Source organism: Hippopotamus amphibius, chromosome 9 (genome assembly GCF_030028045.1).
Source record: "Hippopotamus amphibius kiboko isolate mHipAmp2 chromosome 9, mHipAmp2.hap2, whole genome shotgun sequence".
NCBI classification, from domain to species: domain Eukaryota; kingdom Metazoa; phylum Chordata; class Mammalia; order Artiodactyla; family Hippopotamidae; genus Hippopotamus; species Hippopotamus amphibius.
This window is the reverse complement of record NC_080194.1, coordinates 141,038,350-141,056,351: the sequence shown is the minus strand read 5'-3', so window position 1 is coordinate 141,056,351 and position 18,002 is coordinate 141,038,350. Positions and strand designations below refer to the sequence as shown.

General features: G+C 56.6%; 1 protein-coding gene across 1 annotated transcript in view; it reads left to right on the top strand.

Moving 5' to 3' along the window:
* SDK1 (sidekick cell adhesion molecule 1) overlaps positions 1 to 18,002 on the top strand; it is a 793,009-nt gene that overhangs the window by 767,527 nt on the left and 7,480 nt on the right. The window contains exons 41-44 of the mRNA XM_057750135.1: positions 10,097 to 10,261; positions 13,264 to 13,401; positions 15,807 to 15,927; positions 16,306 to 16,435. Of these exons, the coding sequence (XP_057606118.1) occupies positions 10,097 to 10,261; positions 13,264 to 13,401; positions 15,807 to 15,927; positions 16,306 to 16,435 (554 nt within the window). The remainder of the gene's footprint in view (positions 1 to 10,096; positions 10,262 to 13,263; positions 13,402 to 15,806; positions 15,928 to 16,305; positions 16,436 to 18,002) is intronic.

The following is an 18,002-nucleotide window of genomic DNA, read 5'->3' as shown; positions in this document are numbered from 1 at the left end:
GCAGCGCGGGGCGGGCGCATTTTGTCTCGTGTTTAAAGAAGCTGTTAGACCCAGAGGAAGGGTCCCCAAAGTCACAGATACCGTGGGGTCACAGGCGCCCCTGCCGCCCCACCAAATTGCTTTTGAAAGATTACTAGGTAGAAGTGCCTTCTGGAAACGTCCAAGGAGAAACCTAGTACATAAAACCAAAACAGTTTCCAGGCAAAGGCGACAGGAATGATTCTTTGGCTCAAGACACCCACGTTCAGCCCTCTGGCCTGGGGGGTCCCGACAGTTTCTGATAAGCAGGGTGTCTGGCCTGTTCTGGAAACAGAGGGTCCCAAATCCGTGACCGGCCTGGGCTCACCGGAGGCTTCTGTAGCCACTTGCTCCCCCCGTACCTCTGAAAGCAGTGCCCCCAGAATAGCCAGCCGGCCCTCTGCTGACCCAGGACACTTTCCAAGGTCAACCAGCGCTGTGGCTGAAAGGCCCTGGGAGGTCTGGGCCCAGACTGAGGCTGTGGGGCTGCACTGACCTGAAGGAAACAAGCCGTTTGCTCCCGAAATCCAGGGAGAGTTATTGCAAAGGTTACCTTGCTCAGGCCCACCCAGGGGCTCACAGATAGAACCTGGGAGACCCTTCAACTGAGATGGGAAAAAAAACTTTTTTTTTTTTTTTTTTTGACTGCATTGGGTCTTTGTTGCTGCATTCAGGTTTTCTCTAGTTGTGGCGGGCGGGGGCTACTCCTCGTTGCGGTGTGTTTCGGAGCACAGGCTCTAGGTGCACAGGCTTCAGTAGTTGTGTCCTTTGGGCTCAGCAGTTGTGGCTCTCAGTCTCTCTAGTTGAGGCTCGCAGGCTCAGTAGTTGTGGCACACAAGTTTAGTTGCTCCACAGCATGTGGGATCTTCCTGGACCAGGGCTCAAACCCATGTCCCCAGCGTTGACAGGCAGATTCTTAACCACTGCACCACCAGGGAAGCCCTGAAAAAAAATACATTTTTGTCTTCACTAGCCTCTAACTGAAATTTAGCATTTCCTTCACTTATAAATGTGTGTTAGTTTCCTCGGCTACTGAAACCGAGTACCAAACACTGGGCTGCTTAAATCATCGAAATGCATTCCTCTCAGTCCTGGAAGCTGGAAGGCCCAGATCAAGGTGTCAGCAGGGCTGGTTCCCTCTGGGGGCTGTGGGGGGCAGGTCTGGTCTAGGCCTCTCCCCTGGCTCCAGGCGCATTGCTGAGTCTTTGCGGGTCCTTGGCTTGTAGCAGAAACATCAGCCACACCCCTACCTCCCTCCTCACGTGGCCTCCTCCCTGTGTTCCTGTCTGTGTCCAAATTGCCCCTTTTAAGGACCCCCGTCATAACAGATTACGGCCCTGCCTCATGACCTCACCTTGACTAATTATGTCTGCGAAGACCGTGTCTCCAAATCAGGTCGCATTCTGAGATCCTAAGGATCAGGTCTTGAAGGTGTGGGTGATGAGGGGACGCAGTAGGTGAGAGCCCACCTAAGTAACTGCAGTACCAGTGAAACGGCCAGCAGTAGAAATCACAGCGACGTGCGTATCCCATGCCAGCTGTGCGGAGATTTCCCAAGACCCTTCACACTTACCACCGCACTGAAATGACGGTTGTACACAGACCCTGCTAGACTTTCTAATACAAAGAGTTCGTGAAGACGTGACGACGTCCAAGTTCCCTGGGAAAAGGGTGTCACCTAAATGCACGTCTCTCCCCCACGTCTTCCAAAGACCACGTGGCTTAACAAGGGTGCAAAGGAAACCCACGTGATCCAGACCTTCCCCGTAACCAGGAGACGGACGGACATGACTGTGAACTGGCGGTTACCACTGGGCATTTACGAGCCTCACCGATATAACTGGTTTCCTTTTCCGTTTTATTTTATGCATCTAAAAGCATCCTGAGGTGGGGTCCTTCAGAGTCAGCAGGTTACCAGAGGGTCCACGGCCCCAAGAGAAGATGGGGAAGCCTTGGTCTAAAGGACGCGCACCAGAGACTCTCACTGAGTCATTTCCTTCACCTGAAAGCTTGTGTCCCGACGAGAGTTAAAGGTCCCAGTGAACGAGTGGCTGTAAATGGGCCACGCGAGGACCCCTTGGGGTGACGGAAACACTCTGTGTCACTGTTGCCAGCCAGGGTTCTTGGCCTCCTTAATTGACAGAAATGGATCAGAGGCCAGAGAAGACATTCAGGCAAGGCTCTAGTGGGGCCTTGCTGCAGCAGGGAGTGAGAACAGACCACAGGCTCCTTTCTCCCTCACTCCCTGGGGTGGGTGGCGAGCTGGTTCCTTACAGGGGGTGAGGGTAGGGGTGTGTCCAGGGGTCAGGCCGGAGGGGTGGCTCAGGTGGTTTGCCCGCCCCGTAGGTGGGGTTGTGTGCAGGGGACGTGCGCAGTGCCCTGCTTTTCCTCCGGGCGCTTCAAAAGCAGCAGTTGGGTTTTTTGGTCTCTGTATCTTTTGGGTCCAGAATTTGCCCCAACTGCTCATGCGTGCAGTTATTTTTAGTCCCACACAGTTTCTTTGTATTTTGTTGCTTGAGGAGAGGTGTGTCCAGGTGCAAGCCCTGCAGCAAAGGGTCCGGGTCCCAGCCTGTCTCATCAGGACTGTGTCAACATCGGTTTCCCAGTTTGCAGTCCTATATGCAGTTTCCCAAGATGACACCCTTGGGGCGGGGACTGGGGGGACACTGGATACAGGACACATGGGATGCCTGTGCTATTTCCCACAGCTGCATGGGAATCTACAGTTATCTCCAAATAAAAAGTTTAGCTTACAATTTTTTAAAAATCCCCACGGGGGGGTCTCCTCACCCGGTCAGTCAAGTGCACCAGCGTCTCTCTGAGACAAGCACCTTCACGTCCGTGACCAGCCTGCGGGGGAAGGACTCGTCAGCAGCCAGAGGCGGGCGCGTGGGCCTGGGACCTTAGCCCCCGTGAGCGCGCGGGGCTGCCCCAGGGCGGGGAGGGTGGACGCACAGGCTTCCTGGGGAGCTGCTTCACTTCCCCTCCCAGCGCCCGCACCGCTCCTGCAGCCGCTGTGATGAAGGGAGCAGGTGCTCGATGGTGAGACCTGCAGCTTCAGGGCGTCTGGAAGGGGCGTCGCCCCACACCCGGGGGCCTCGCCCGGGCCGGAGCCTTCTGCAGCCAGCTGGCGTCCGAGCTCACCGGGTCGGTACCAGGATGTGGAAGCAGACCCACGGGGACCACGACGCGGCAGGAAACTGACCTGGAGGACACTGTCTTTTTCAGCGAGCGCTGAAGATTCTGCTTCACTTTCTCAACGTCGGAACGCAGGTTTTACCAGCAATTTCGCCTGGACCAGAGCAGGCTGCCGGACTCACCGTCCAGCTACTGAACGTTGAGAAAGACCCCCCGGCCCGCTCCTCCTCTCCGTGACGGAGGCCCGCAGCTGCTCGGAGTCAGATGAGATGTGTTTATGGAGTGTCAATATTTAAACACCTTGCGGGAACCGTGGGCTTCGGATCTCAGCTGTCATCTATTACAGGCCTCATTACACACAGCAGTAAATGCTGCACCCTCTCGCGCTCCGTCGAGACTGTCTCTGGGCAGGGCTGTGGTGTCTAAGGGGAGCTTGGCTGTGGTGTGGGGGCCACCGGGAGCGGTGGCTTTTGATAGGGGGCCACCCAGGGTCCCCTCACCACTGGGCGTCTGGGAAGGCTGAGCCACTGTGTTGGGAGGCCCGGGCCCCAGGCTGCCTGCTCTCTGCCCACCAGGCCTCGTCCCCATCTTGCCCTGGAGGGCAAGGAGCTCATCCGCTTGGCTGGTGCAGGGAGGGTGGCCAGCAGGGCTCCGGCAGCCCAGGCAGGTGGCCATGCAGCCTTGCGCATCTTCCTCTTAACCCCTGCAAATTCTGCGGATGCCCGAACGTGAAAACACCGAACTGAACAGCCGCTGATGAAGTTCACGTCGGACTAGGACACAGAGGGCCTCTCATTCCTGGAGGAGGGCCGTCAGTGAGGGCGGACGCGGCCCCGACCCCGCAGGACAGCCTTGCCGAAGGTTCACTTCTCCAGTTGTGCGAAGGTTCCCCCCCCCGCCCCCCGCCGGTGTTGCTAAGCTCCCAGGAAGGCAGTGGAAACTGTGCAGTGGGCATATGCAGATGATTTATTTACACACATTATCCCGAGGCGTTTTACTGTGTAGATCAGGAAACCTAATTTACATATTTACACAATAGACTGGAATGGCACTAAAGGAACTATAAATATATTTTCCTCTCCAAAGCAGCCATGAAATACGTATTTAGGATGTACCCAATACAAGGCAGACATTGTGTTGCCTTTTCCCGCAAATAATGTATTTAGCCCAGAGATGAGAGGGGGTTAGATGCAGGATGGCCCCTTGTCTCCGAGGGCCCCTCCCTGCCCACTTGCAGTCCTCCTGGGGGCCCTCCAAGCCCCTCCCCTCTCATTCTGCCCACCTTTGATCTTAGACTGTGGGACTTTTCAACTGAACAAAGACAAAAATCAGTGCTTTTCCAAAGGTTTAAAATCCATGGAAGATGCCAAGTCAGCATTTTCAGCACGAGGGCTGCAGCCGCAGTTCTGACGCTGTCACTGGCCTGTGTTCACTTCTTGTCTCCATCACGACCCCGTGTTGACAGCCCGTCAGCCTCTGCAGCCATTTCTTTCTGGGCTGGGTCCCCATCACAAGCCATCCTTTGCATTTCAACATTCATCTCATTGTGTGTCCTACCCTAAACAAGGATCAGATAAAATATCACTTTTTTATCAAATGTATTTAGCCCCAGATTTAAGCCCCACCTGTTTCAGTTAAATTTCCGCCCCAGACCATTTATACAAAGGGAAATGGCCGCATTTAAGGAATAAACAGCTGCCAGGCTCAGGCTGCAAGCTGACATCATATCGTCGGTCGTGTGAGTTAGTGGAACCAGGAACTTCAGGCTCGGAATGACACTTTCATTCAGCGTGGAGACCCTGTTAAATTGTCCATGAAATCACACTTTTGCCCTGAAACCTGCCGCAGCCGCGCTTGCAGGCGTCGGGGGGTAAACGGAGCGGGACCCTGGGATGTGCCTGCGCTGGGCTGGGTGCGGTGCGGAGAGCGGTGTTCCCGCTCCAGGTTACGAGGACGGGAGCGCATGTGCCTCCTGCCACGGGGCGGGGAGGTGCTGGCCCCGCAGGAGAGAAGCTGCCTCGCTCCATGCGCTCACGGGACCCAAGTGTGGTCGGGGCAGCGACCTGTGTGGAGGGAGGCGCTTGCTTTCCTCAAGAATTTTCAGTGTTAGCCGTTCTTCTTTCTTAGTAAACAAATCCTGCCACAGCACAGCCAAGACCAGGAGCTGATGTCTTTAAAGGAAGACCAGACAGTGGGACCACCCTAGGTGTGTGGACGCTCATTCAGCTTCCCTACCGAGCCCGGCGGGGATGGATAAAGCGGAGTGCAGTTTCTCGAGCAGCATTTTGCAAAGTTTATTTCTCAGCGGTTCCCCCGCCTTCCTACCTCGCGCTGGCGTTTTCCCAGCAGTGTCTCAGTAACGAGAGTCCAGGAAGGCGCTGGGTGTCCAGGAAGGAGGGCCGGGCCCAGCAGACGCCAGGGACACCCTGCCTCAGACGTCCAGAGGCCCCAGCCTGAAGGTCGATGTTACCCCCAGGAAGGTCAAAGCCCTGGCGCCGTCCGCAGGGCTGGTCTTCAGGCCTCGGGCATCAGTCATCCAGGGATGTGGCTTTGGGAAACAGAGTGACTCTTCTCCTCGGGCCAATCATGAGTTCCCCACAACCCGGGGGACGGGAAGCAGGCTGGGTCTGACGAGCACCCGGTGGAGCAGCCTCGCCTGGGGTCTGAAGCCAGCTCAGTGCATCCCCAGAAACACACAAGGGCCCACACTCCCCTCAAGTGTTGATTGAGATGGAAACCCGGGCCCGGGGATTATCCTGGTGCGTGGAAAATCAGCTGCACAAATCGCATTATGCTTAATAGTTCTATAATGTCATTTTCCCCCCTAATTTGTAGACATACTTTTCTCCATCATTGATTTATTGAGATATTTAACAACATAATACAAACGAGGAAAACAATCCACGGTGCAGAGACAGAGTGGATGCTTCGGCAGCCGCTGAGGTTTCTGGTGCCATGATCACGGCGTGAATATTAGTGCCGATAAATAGCCCGGTGAATTATGAGCGGAATCTAAAATGCTGAGTATGCTAATTTTGGAAAGGAAGAATTAGCAGAATAAAAATGCGAACTTTTTTCAGTTATTCAGAAGGAAATTCTCTTGGTATGACTCCTCCCCTCCAAGCATTTTTCAATGTAGTTAACCATCTATGTTGAGATTCTGTATCAATATTTTTAAATGTTTTTATGAAAAATGCACATAATTCCTGGAGCTATGACAGAGCGCTTAAAGTAAAATGTGGCCTTTAGGTGATGGTAGAGAAAGGGGAAATAACCTTTTTTCTTTGGTAGCAAGAAAGCATTGCAGAAGCATTAGTGCAGAAGGCATCTGGAGAGCACACCACAGAAGTGCTCAGGCCTGCTGGGCAGTCGGGGAATACCTTTCACGTGCCTCGTCCCGTAACTTCAATGGTTTTAAACAGTATCCAGTTTGTAAGAGTCTGTATTTTTTTCTTTAGTCTCTTTCACAGCATAAAATTGTCTTTTTAGAGGGAAAACACTGCACAACTTATTCAATGTTTAAAGCCCTTAGAACAGTGACTTCCTCATAGTAAGTGCTAAATACAATGGTGGTGGTGGTTATTTACTGAAAGCTTGCCTGTGCCAGGTCCTGTGAAAGGCTATGGGGGCGGAAAGATGAATGGATGGAAGGACAGAGGGATGAAAGAATGGATGGATGGAAGGATGGATAGATAGATGGATGGAAGGAAGGATGGATGGAAGGGTGGATGGAAGGATGGATGGAAGGTTGGGTGGAAGGATGGATGGATAGATGGATGGATGGAAGGAAGGGTGGATGGAAGGGTGGATGGATAGATGGATGGAAGGGAGGATGGAAGGATGGATGGAAGGAAGGATGGATGGATGGATGGGTGGAAGGATGGATGGATAGATGGATGGAAGGGTGGATGGAAGGATGGATGGAAGGAAGGATAGATAGATGGATGGAAGGAAGGGTAGATGGAGGGATGGATGGAAGGGTGGATGGAAGGATGGATGGAAAGATGGGTAAAAGGGTGGATGGAAGGGTGGGTGGAAGGGTGGATGGAAGGCTGGGTGGAAGGATGGGTGGAAGGAATGGGTGGAAGGATGGATGGAAAGATGGGTAGAAGGGTGGATGGAAGGGTGGGTAGACGGATGGGTGGAAGGGCGGATGGAAGGCTGGGTGGAAGGATGGGTGGAAGGATGGATAGATGGATGGATGGAAGGGTGGATGGAAGGATGGATGGAAGGGTGGGTGGAAGGAATGGGTGGAAAGATGGATGGAAAGATGGGTAGAAGGGTGGGTGGAAGGGTGGGTGGAAGGAGGAGAGGAGAGGAGTAAGGAAGGGGAGATAAATCATGTCGGCTGATATTTATTGAACTCTTGAAAAGTTCAGGAGCCCAGTGGTGCAAACAGACAGGTACATATAAAGTGTCCTGGAGGCCCATTGGCAGAAGCTGCCATCTCTTCCTGGAGTGTAGGAGTAGTCAGGGTTAACCTCAAAAAGATGAATCTGGAAGGGTGAAATGACCAGGTTGACTTTCCTCTGTCCCCCACCTGCAGACTTATATAAATAGCTCATTGAGAACAGAAATCTCATCTGATTCCCTGTTGGCTGAAACAGGGCCTGCCCAAGAGTGAGCACTTAAGTGTATGTGGATCAAATGCGTGGATGAGTGAGGGGGGTGGAAGGGGAGGAGGCCCCCCCCCCACCAGGCGCTCCAGGCAGAGGGAGTGGCATGTGCAGAGAGAACGCACCCTCTGTGCCCGTTATTCCCCGGTTGTTCTTGCAAAACTAGAAATAAATCACATACAACAGTCATATGTGTAAACCTTAATATTTTCAGAAGGAAAAGAAAGGCTTAAGCTATGACTTGCCATTTGGACATTATTAGTGGGGATGGGTATCTTGGTGAGAAACTGCTACAAATGTGAATATTTAGAAATAAATAAGCATTGTACTTCCTTTCTGCCTGTACAGAGATTTGTGCCTTTAAAGTCTTGTTCACATCCACTCTGTCATTAGCCTGTGACTACAGGGGCGGAGTCGGTGCAGACTCTAAATCCTGTGCAAATATAGACTCGCTTCCTGTTCACTGTGGGGCTGATCCGCTTGGCCGTATCTGGTGTTTCAAGGCGTGTGATAAGGCTGGTTTCCAGACAACCCTCGGCCCGCAACGCCGTCATGCATATTCAGATGTGCTTTTCCTCTCCAGGTCACCTGCTCTTTTTAAAAGATCACATACCCAGTGCCTATAAAAGAATTCACAATGCACGAAGGATCGCTACTTCAAATGAACATTTTGGGCCCTGAGCCTACTTTTTACCAAACGACCTCCTTAGAGGTTGGATTTATACTTTACTCTGCAAACACTCATGGAGCGTGCTGTTTACTAAGCACCTCAGCAATATTAGCCTGTTTAACCCTTGAAACACACCTGTGATGTAGATGCCCTTTGTAGATGCCATTTCACAGATGAGGCACAGAAAGATTAAGTACTCTCCCTAAGGTCACACAGCTAACGTGTGGTGAGGCAGGCTTCGCACCAAAGCTGTCTAGCTTCTTCCTTTCTCTCTGCATCTGATTTTCTGGTTTTAATTTCAATTTTATTAATGTTTTCCTATATGTCAGCATTTAAAGAAATTCAATATGTATTTTTATTGTGGTAAAATACATAACATAAAATTTACCATTTTAACCATGTGTGAGTGTAAAGTTCAGTAGCATTAAGTACATCCAGGTTGTTGCACAACCATCACCAGCATCATCTCCAGAACTTGTTCATCTTCCCAAACTGAAACTCTGTCCCCATTAAACCACAACCCATCCCCTGGCACCCACCCTTTTTCTTTCCGTCTCTATGAACTTGCTCTAGGAATCTCCTGTAAGTGGAATCGTACAGTATTTATCTTCTGTGTGTCTGGCTTGTTTCACTGAGCATCACGTCCTCAGGTTCATCCATGTTGGAGCAGGTGTCAGGGTTTCCTTCCTTTTTAAGGCCGAGTCAGATTCTGAGGTATGAATGGACCACGTCTTCTTTGTCCATTCCTCTGCTGACGGACACCTGGGTTGCCTGCACTTTTTGGCTTCTGTGAATAATGTGCTGTGAACATGGGTGTAGACGTATCTGTTCAAAACTCAGTGTATTTTTTAAAATGTACCCTTGTATTTAGAGCACCTGGGCATAGATTAAATAACTGCTGGTCTTCGGGCAGGTTTGATGCTGCAACCCCTAAAGAGATGCTCAAGCTCGAGGGCAGCACCACGGGAGTCTGGTTTGGCAGGAACCCCGGGTGAGGGAACGAGGCCCCGGCAGGGCTGTCCCGGAGCCTGTGCGTCTCCGTGCCAGCTGCCACTCAGCGCCGTCACCCCGCGTGAGAACACGGCCCGTGATCGATTACTGACAGTTGCGCCGTGCGCGCTGCGGTGACCGCCCCAGGCAGCGTGGACAACGTGACAGCACCACTGCGAGGCTGGCAGCTGGTTGGGGAAAGAGGCTGTCGTTCAGGTTTCCTCTTTGACCCACCGGCTGCATCGTCATTTCCAGTGAGAAGGCGGGGGGCCGAGGACTCGCAGCTGGTGTGCGCAGGGGCCACTGGGCCAGTGGCGCGCGGGGGCAGGCGTCCTCGGTGAGTCAGGAAGGTGGGACCTTAAAGGTTGGGGACACACGGCGCGATGTCGGCAGGGAGCCGGAATCCTACACCGAAGATGAGGTCCAGTCAGAAACCAGAGGCCAGGAGAGGGTTCGGGACAGTGCCTCCAGCCAGCTTGCAGCTTTAGCAGAGTCTGATCACGAGGGGGAGGCCCCTCCTCCCACCCTGTGCCCCTGGCCCGTGCAGCTCACCAGGCCTCTGCCGCTCACATCCGTCCCTGGGGAGGGCAGGGAGGCAGGCATTCGCACCCAGGGCTCCATCCGGGAGAAGAGCGCCCTGACCTGTGCTCTCCCTGCCCCACAGATGAAGGCCTGTGGGATGTGTTTCTGAAGGACATTCCACGGGGCGCCACGTCCTGCACCGTCCGCCTGGACACACTCAGGCAAGGAGTGACCTACGAGTTCCGGGTGGTGGCCGTGAACCAGGTGGGCTACGGGGAGCCCAGCAGCCCCTCTGCCGCCGTGTCAGGTAGGAGCCCTGTCCCCCGCGAATCCTGGGCGATGCTCTTCCTTCCAGAGGGCAGGGAGGGTGGCCTGGAGCCACGCTGATGGAAAGAGGACTGCGCATCTCTCGCCGTGCTAGGAGGACGGGGTGGGCCCCGAGCCACCAGCCAGGCCCCTCGCGCTCCACACTGTCCCAGCCGAACTGTGCGCCGGCCGCTCTGAACCTCGCTTCCCCCGTGGTCAGAGCCAGAGCCGTGAGCTGGGGTGAAGGCACGCCCAGCACAGGGGAGCCCGCGGCCCTCCTCAGCGGGCGTGTCCTCAGCGTGGAGCCACAGGCCGGTTTTGAAAAGCAACAGTCACCCCCAGCAGCCACCAGGGAGTGTGTTAGCCCTCGACATGCAGTTGTGTCAGACCGGGGTGTCCTTGAGAGCGGCCCGGGTGAGCCTTGTGCCTGAGGTTGGAGGTGCCAGCCCCCGGTGCTGCTCTGGGTGGAGCGGCAGACGTGGGGGAGGCCAGCCTCCTCTTCCCAGAAGAAGTGACAGACTCCGTGGTGTCCGTGGTGAGAGACTCCATCCTCACCAGCGACGTGGCAAGGGGTGTAACAGACTGGGGGCGGGGGGGCGGGGATTGACCACCCAGAAATCAGGAAGGGCTTCTCGGAGGAGGGAGCCTGGATCTGTGTCTTGAAGGGTGCGGGGGTGGGGGTGGGGGGATGGCCACAGGGAAGGGAGAGCCTAGGCCGAGGCGGAGGGAGTAGCAGGTGAGGAGCAGCTGGTGGGAGGGGAGGGGAGGCTGGTCACATGGGCTGGACTCGCTCCTGGGCACCTGGGTGCTGGTGAGAAGCTGGTCTCCACCCGCCCTGCACCTTAGGGTCACCCCTCAGGAATGCCTAGAAAACCGCCACACAGGGCCCCACCGCAGACAGTGATTTCACTGTGGGGGCCACAGGTCTGGGCTTGATGATTTTCTAGTTCCGCAGGGGTCCTTACGTGCAGCCGAGATCGGAAGCCAGGCTTTAGAGGGGTTTCAGTGAGGGGTGGTTGCCGGCCGACCACTGGAGGCGGTCTTGAGAAGGGAACAGGCAGAGTCCAGGCCAGAAACCATGAGAGCCTTCCTTCCAATCAAGACAGATATGTTCCCCTTGCCTGCAGCCACATTTGTCTAAGCTACTGACTGCACTTGTTTACATTGAAAGCATCCTTCATCCTTTCCTTGCCATGAGTCTGGAGGAAGGGTAGCGTCTGTGGGTGCTCAGGCCTGTACCTCCCGGCCTAGGAGCCACGTGAGAGGGGCTGCGGGAAGGACCCCGGGCACCACTCACTTGTTTAACGAATAATATGGAGAAAAATCAAATTGTCCTCATTTCCTCCATCTTCGTGAAGAAGACTGTAAACATACCCCAAAGCAGAGAGAAGAGAATAAGGAGCCCCGCACCCGTCACCCAGCATCAGCAATGCAAGAGTTGCCTCCCTTGGTTCAGGCACCAGAAATCAATGTAAAGCAGTTCCCAACGCGCAGAGCTTTTCATTCCACACACGCACAGCCGGTGGCAAAGGCTCGTTCCCACGTAAGAGCGCAGCTCCCGGCCCTCGAGGTCATGGGGCACCGTGGCTGCCCGTTCCTCTGAAATCCGCTGCACCCCAGCGCCCGCCTGGGTTGCCAGCTGGACGGCGGTCAGCTCACCTCATGGTTCCGAGAAGCCCGCAGGCCGTCACCTGCCGACACCCCTGGGGCCCTGCTGTGCAGCCCAGGGGTCCTTCCCGGCCAGGGAGTCCTGTAGCCCAGCCCAGGCCTTTCGGCCCAGGTCCGCTCTGGGCCGCTGCCCAGCGGTCGGCTTCAGATGTGTTGGCCTTTTTAGACGGAGGACTTAATGTACCGCCTGAAATCCAGCTCGTATCTTGGCTTTAAAGTGCTGTCATCTGTCATGACTCTGCTGTTACGTGACCCAGAGGAGACTTCCCCTTCGCTCCCAGGGTGCACGCGCTCCGCGTCTGTCCCGTGAGGTGTTTAGCGTAAGGGAGAGCTCTTTTTTGCGGGTTTCTGCTCCTGGGAGCCAGACCTTGGGCTCCACCTGGAACGGGTTTCCTGTTCTGTCCGCCACGTCTGAGGCCCCGAAACAGGGAAGCGGGTGGAAGGCAGAGGGACCCCCGGGCCATCCCATTTTTCTCTTCTTAGTAAACAGAATAAAACATGAGGAAGAAGATCCCTCTTCAAAACAGCTTTCAAATGAAACCTTTTCTCTTCATCCTGGGAAAAGGCATCTACAGGCAGCCGCTGTTCCACTCAGTTTCACTGGAGGCACAAAATGCATAAAACACCGCCCCAGCCTTCGTTGGGGGGGTGGGGATGCGGGCCTGATGCGGCAGAGGGGCCCACCGGCCAGAGCGTGCGAGCAGAGGCTCCTGGGCGGGTGTGGACGCGTCCAAGCGCTCGGCACGGGCAGGAGTCAGGTCACGGGGTTCCCAGGCTTAGACTCACCACACCCCAAGGCTGGCGGGGGCGGCACCGGGGGCTTTTAGCGGGGGCCGACTTGCCACCCGAGACCCTCCCTGTGATGTCAAGGATCTGGGCGCGTGGGGAAAGGCGACACACTTGGGCAGTGGTTCCGGTGTCCCGGGCGGAGGCGGTGGTGGCGGTGGGGATGGAGGCAGCCGGGGGCTCGGGGGCCGTCTCAGGGGAAGCCCGGGCACTGGCAGAGAGGAGCAGGCCTGGGCACTTGCATTCCTCCCTCCCTGCAACCCAGACGACCAACGAGACTGGGAGAATAGAAGCGTGACGGCCAAGGTCTGGGACAGCGACGGCTTCAGGGTGGGGGTGGCATGGGCTGAGACGTCCCCGGGCCCCAGAGAGGCGGTGGAACCAGAGCCTTGTCTCCGGGAGACGGGTCAGCCTGCCCGCGACTGCCCAGACCAGGCAGCGTTTCACCCTCCCCTGCACCCGGGGCTTGTCCCCCGTGTCCTCCCCTCCCCCGTTCACGGCAGGGACCTCGTCTGTGCCCCACGTGACCGGCGCCGTGTCGCCCTTCAGCTCAGGCGGAGACCCCATTCTACGGGCAGTGGTGGTTCCTGCTTGTGACGGTGCTGTCCAGCCTGCTGGTCGTCCTGCTGGTGGTGTTCTCCCTGGTCCTGCACGGCCAGAGCAAGAAGCACAGGAACTGCGGCCCAGGTGGGACGGCCCCGCCCTCTCGCCGCCCCCCACGGGCGGTGGAGGGCTCTGGACCCGAAACGCCTGGGGGTTTCCCTCGTGGATCTGGGGTGCCCACATCCGCGTTCCATTTCATTCCGTCAAACAGACGCAACAGACGTCCCCTTGGAGGCAGCGGGTGCAGGGAAACAGGAGCCTGGACCTTGGCCCCCAGATCCTGGCCCGGCTCTGCCCTCAGGTGGGCCGTGTGTCCTCTGGGTCACTTGGCCTCTGTGAGTCTGTTTCCACATCTGCAGCTGTTCAAATGCAGTAGTGTTTTTTAATATGACTGAAAAGTGGAAAGCGTTACACGGAAGAAAAATCTCACTCTTCAGTGTCAGGAGAACAGTGAAGGGGGCACATCTCAGACACTTGGGTGCAGCTCGGGGATGGTTACGGAAGCGTGTCTGTGGTCCAGCCCCCCTCATGGACAGGTGAGCTCCTGCCGTAGGCCCCTCATCCCAGCTCCGAGCCCCTCACGGGCGGGTCCCCGTTGTTCCCAGCACAGCCGGGCCTGGTGTGTAGCAGGTGCTCAGTGAGGGTCTGTTTCTGAAGCAATCACTGTCATTAGAGAAAGGATGAACAAACTTGGGCAAAGCTGACTACAGAAGGGCACGCCCGGTGTGACTCTACTTAGGGAAGGTCAGGAGCAACCTAACGGATGGATGTTTCTAGAAGGCAGCATGATGGGAGAGGTATAAACAGCAAAGGTCCCCGAGGGAACCCCACTGGGTGCTCCGTGAATGTGGGGCCAGCAGGTCCCCCGACCTCAGCCCCCAGCACCGTGGTCCCTGAACCAAAAGGGTTAATAAAACCAGGCACCTAAAGTGCCTGCCGTCTGCTTTTGTAACGTTAAGCCATTCATCCCCGAGAAAGGATTTATTTTTTTCTGTATAAATTCACTTCTAACAAGTGTTCGTAAATCAGATTTTATTCCTCCGGGATTTACAGTGTATGAGTGGCATGCCAGTTTACTGACTTAATGCTATTACAGAATCGTACGTCTGGTGCGGAGAAAAGCTCCCCGCTTCCACTCTCCTTCTCCATCTGGGAAACAGACCTGAAAAGCCCGGTCTGACCTGCAGCTTCTCATACTCAGCCTCACCCTGAGCGTTAATTTAACATCATCACTGAAGCCCAGGGAGGGGAAAAACAAAACCCCTGTCAACCAGAAGGTCTCCCTCCCTGCCCGGGGGACACACAGAACCTAAACTTTTGCTGCTACAGCCTCGTCCTATAACCCTCCTTGTACAACATCAGATCCCCTTTCCGATCGCAGTTTTCACCCGCTCACCTCCCATCAACCCAGATGCCTACTCGCAAGCAACTTCATCTTTCATTCGCCACTCTCTGTGTTCTGCTGGCTTTTTTCTGTGCACACGAGTAGAACATTAAGGTGAGCTGAGGGCTGTGGGGTCCCCAGCGGAGAGGATCCTTGGGGTTCAGAAATGCTGATGGATTTTACAAACACGCACGGAGCCCTGGTATGTGCGCGGGCAGTGTCCCAGGGGCTGGCTCATAACTGAGCATAATTGTGTGAGCGTAACTGGGTCTGCACCCCCAAGAGCTCATAGTCCGGTAGGGGAGGCAGACGGAGGATCACAGGAAACAAGGCAGCACAGGAGAGGTGCAGCAGGTGGTGATGGGAACCGCCGGGAGAAAAACACAGGGTGAAGACGGTGGGGTCCGGAAAGGTCTCTCTGGTCTCACGCCACTTGAACTGTGATCTGAAGGAGGGCGTGAGTGAGTAGATCAGGAGGATGGCTGGGGGAGGGGCTCCCAAGGAGGGGGAGGGACAGGGCAGGGACCAACCCGAGCAGAGCAGAGAGACAGCTGTGAGGACACAGACGTCACATCCCCTGGTTACTTGTAGCTTGGTCAGCTAGTATATTTTAGAATATGTTTTGACACGTATTTACAGATTTATCTTTAAGTGGTTTTTAGTGACATTCACAGACACGTGTGACCATCACCACACCCGGTTTTAGAGCACTTTCCTCACCGTGGAAAGAAACCCCGCACCCTCCAGCTGTCACTCTTATATGTGTACACTCTACTCACTGGTTATAGGACTGTGAGGCTTGTGTTTTGAAATTTATGAAATATTTAATTTTCTCAATCGTTTAAGAAGTTTATGCTTTCCGAGTGCTCTTTAATAAAAGTTGATAAAAATGCTTGATTTTGGTGTCAAGGAAAATAAACACCGGAACGCTCACACTGTCCTTCTGCTCTGGGGCCGACGTGCAGCCTTTCTCCCAGCCCGCCCCTGCCACCCGCTGTGCCACCCTGGGCCGCCCGGCTCCGGGCTCCGGGCTCCGGGCTCCGGCCCGCAGGCCGCTGGGGGCGACGCGCTGAGGGGTCTGTGCCGTCTCCCCACCCGGCTTCAGGTAAGAGTGTCTCCAACATGGAGGAGTCCGTGACTCTGGACAACGGGGGATTTGCTGCCCTGGAGCTCAACAGCCGCCACCTCAACGTCAAGAACACCTTCTCGAAGAAGAACGGGACTAGGTAAGCCTGCAGCCCCGCGGGCAGCCCCCACCCGAGGACCCGCTCGGCCAGGCCCACGCCCATGGGCCCCCCTCCCCGGGTCCAGGGGGCGGCGCCGAGCCCGGGGGGCTGGGGGGCGGGGAGTCGGGGACCTGTTAAAGACATTTCTAGAGACAGAGCAAGAGGGCCGGTCTCAGGTGTAGGCACGGGGTGTCGGGAGACTTCCCGGCCCCAAATGAGGGGCGAGCGTCACGCAGAGCTGCAGGGGGACTGGACTTGTTTGCATCGGAGGCCAACATGGTGCCAGAGGCAGCAGATGTCTCACTCAGCCGTGACCAGGGCCAGCGGGCGGCTCAGGAGGCCTTGGTGGGGGGTAACGGGTGTCCCCACCCTGCCCAGGTCCCCGCCTCGGCCGAGCCCCGGTGGGCTGCACTACTCGGACGAGGACATCTGCAACAAGTACAATGGCACTGCGCTGACCGAGAGCGGGACCCTCCAGGAGAAGCCGGGGGACGGGATGGAATCCGAGGTGGGTGCCTGCAACTGCAGTGGCGGCTCTGTCCTGGGCCCCCCCCCCCGGGGGCCGCACCCCTGGTCTCATCTGAGCCTCCATGACTGAAGGGGACAAGCAGAGTGGGGGACAAACGGCTCCCCTTCCCCGACGAGGTCCCTGGCACAAGGCCTCCTAGGTCAGTCACTTGCCCAACGTGGACTTTAGATCCCCAAACCATCCTCGTTCCATTTTGTTTTCAGAGAGAGAGAGTGTTTTCTGGAGGTCACAGTGCAACTTGGTGGCCTCTGACCCCCAGCTGGGTAATGGGGAGCCTGAGCCCCCCCGACTGGTGGCGCCTGGGACCCCCGCCCTGGGCGTGGGCTTCCCCTCCTGCCAGCCTCCTTGTGCTGAAGAGGGGACTTTGGTCACAGCGTCGCAGGGTCAGTTACAGGGTCAGGCGAGCAGGACGGGAGCCCTGGGACCCGGGAGACCCCATGCTGAGGGGGGTGTCGGCCTCCAGCCGCGACCCCCAGGACCCCGCCTTGTACATCTCAGGCCTCCTTCACGTCTGGGCTCTCACAGTGGAGCTGAGCGCGTCCTGGGCGAGGCCTCCGTGGGGGCTCCGGGAGGGGCCCCGCTTCCCTGCAAGCACACGTGGTCAGCCTCTCACATCCAGCAGCAGAACTGCTGAAGCAGCAGGTAGAGAGGCGGTCCCGGTCGGTCCTGGACTGTGTGGTTTCAGAGATGCCGAGCCTTGACAGGGAGGAAATTCACCAAGCTGTTTGCCGGACACGTAGGCCCGGCCCACCTCTTGGCATTCATACTTTAAATCAATATTTAATCTAAAATAAGTGTCACCTTCATTTTGACCCTAATTCGGGCCTTATTGAGCCCCCAGTCTCCATAAAATGGCTTCTTTTAAATTGTGGTTTGTGTATGAGCCGCACTGGGAGCAGAGAGCAGGGGGTGGCGGGTGGCACCCGCTCACTGGCCTCACGGCCTCTGTTGACAAAGGACGCCGGGCCCCCCGTCTGTGCGGTGCCTGTGGGCACGGGGAAAACAGCAAGCAGTACTGCAGATGTTCGGGGGAACATCCGGCTAAAACCGAGGGGCTGTGGAGTGAAGCGCTGCAGCCGCTGACCTGCCTCCTCCTGGTAAGGAGGCCGCAGCCCTGTTCCAGCCGCCGCGCGGGGGGAGGGGGCAGGGCCGCCATCCCGCAGGCTCTGGGTCAGCAGTTAGAGCCGGTCGCTGGCACCCGCCTTGATCTGCCTTCGGCTCCTGAGCGGCTGCTCTTAGACCGTCAGGCCTCGCGGGTCAGGCCTCGTGGATGCCGTGCCGGCGACCGGCGTGGCTCTGCGGGCTGCGCCCCTCGCGGCTCCGCGCGGGCCCTGAGCGCCACGCAGCGCCTGCTCGGGCCGGCGGTCAGCGCACAGCAGCCCCGCCGGGCAGGGCGGTTCTCGTCCTTGTTCCCACGACAGGCCGGGGCCGAGGCCGCCCACACGCAGGGGCTGGGGCTGGACGCACAGCCCCACGCGTACGTGTCCGGAGCCTGCCGACCCCGGCCGCACCATCTCCTCCAGCCCAGCGCCCGCGCCTGCGGCCT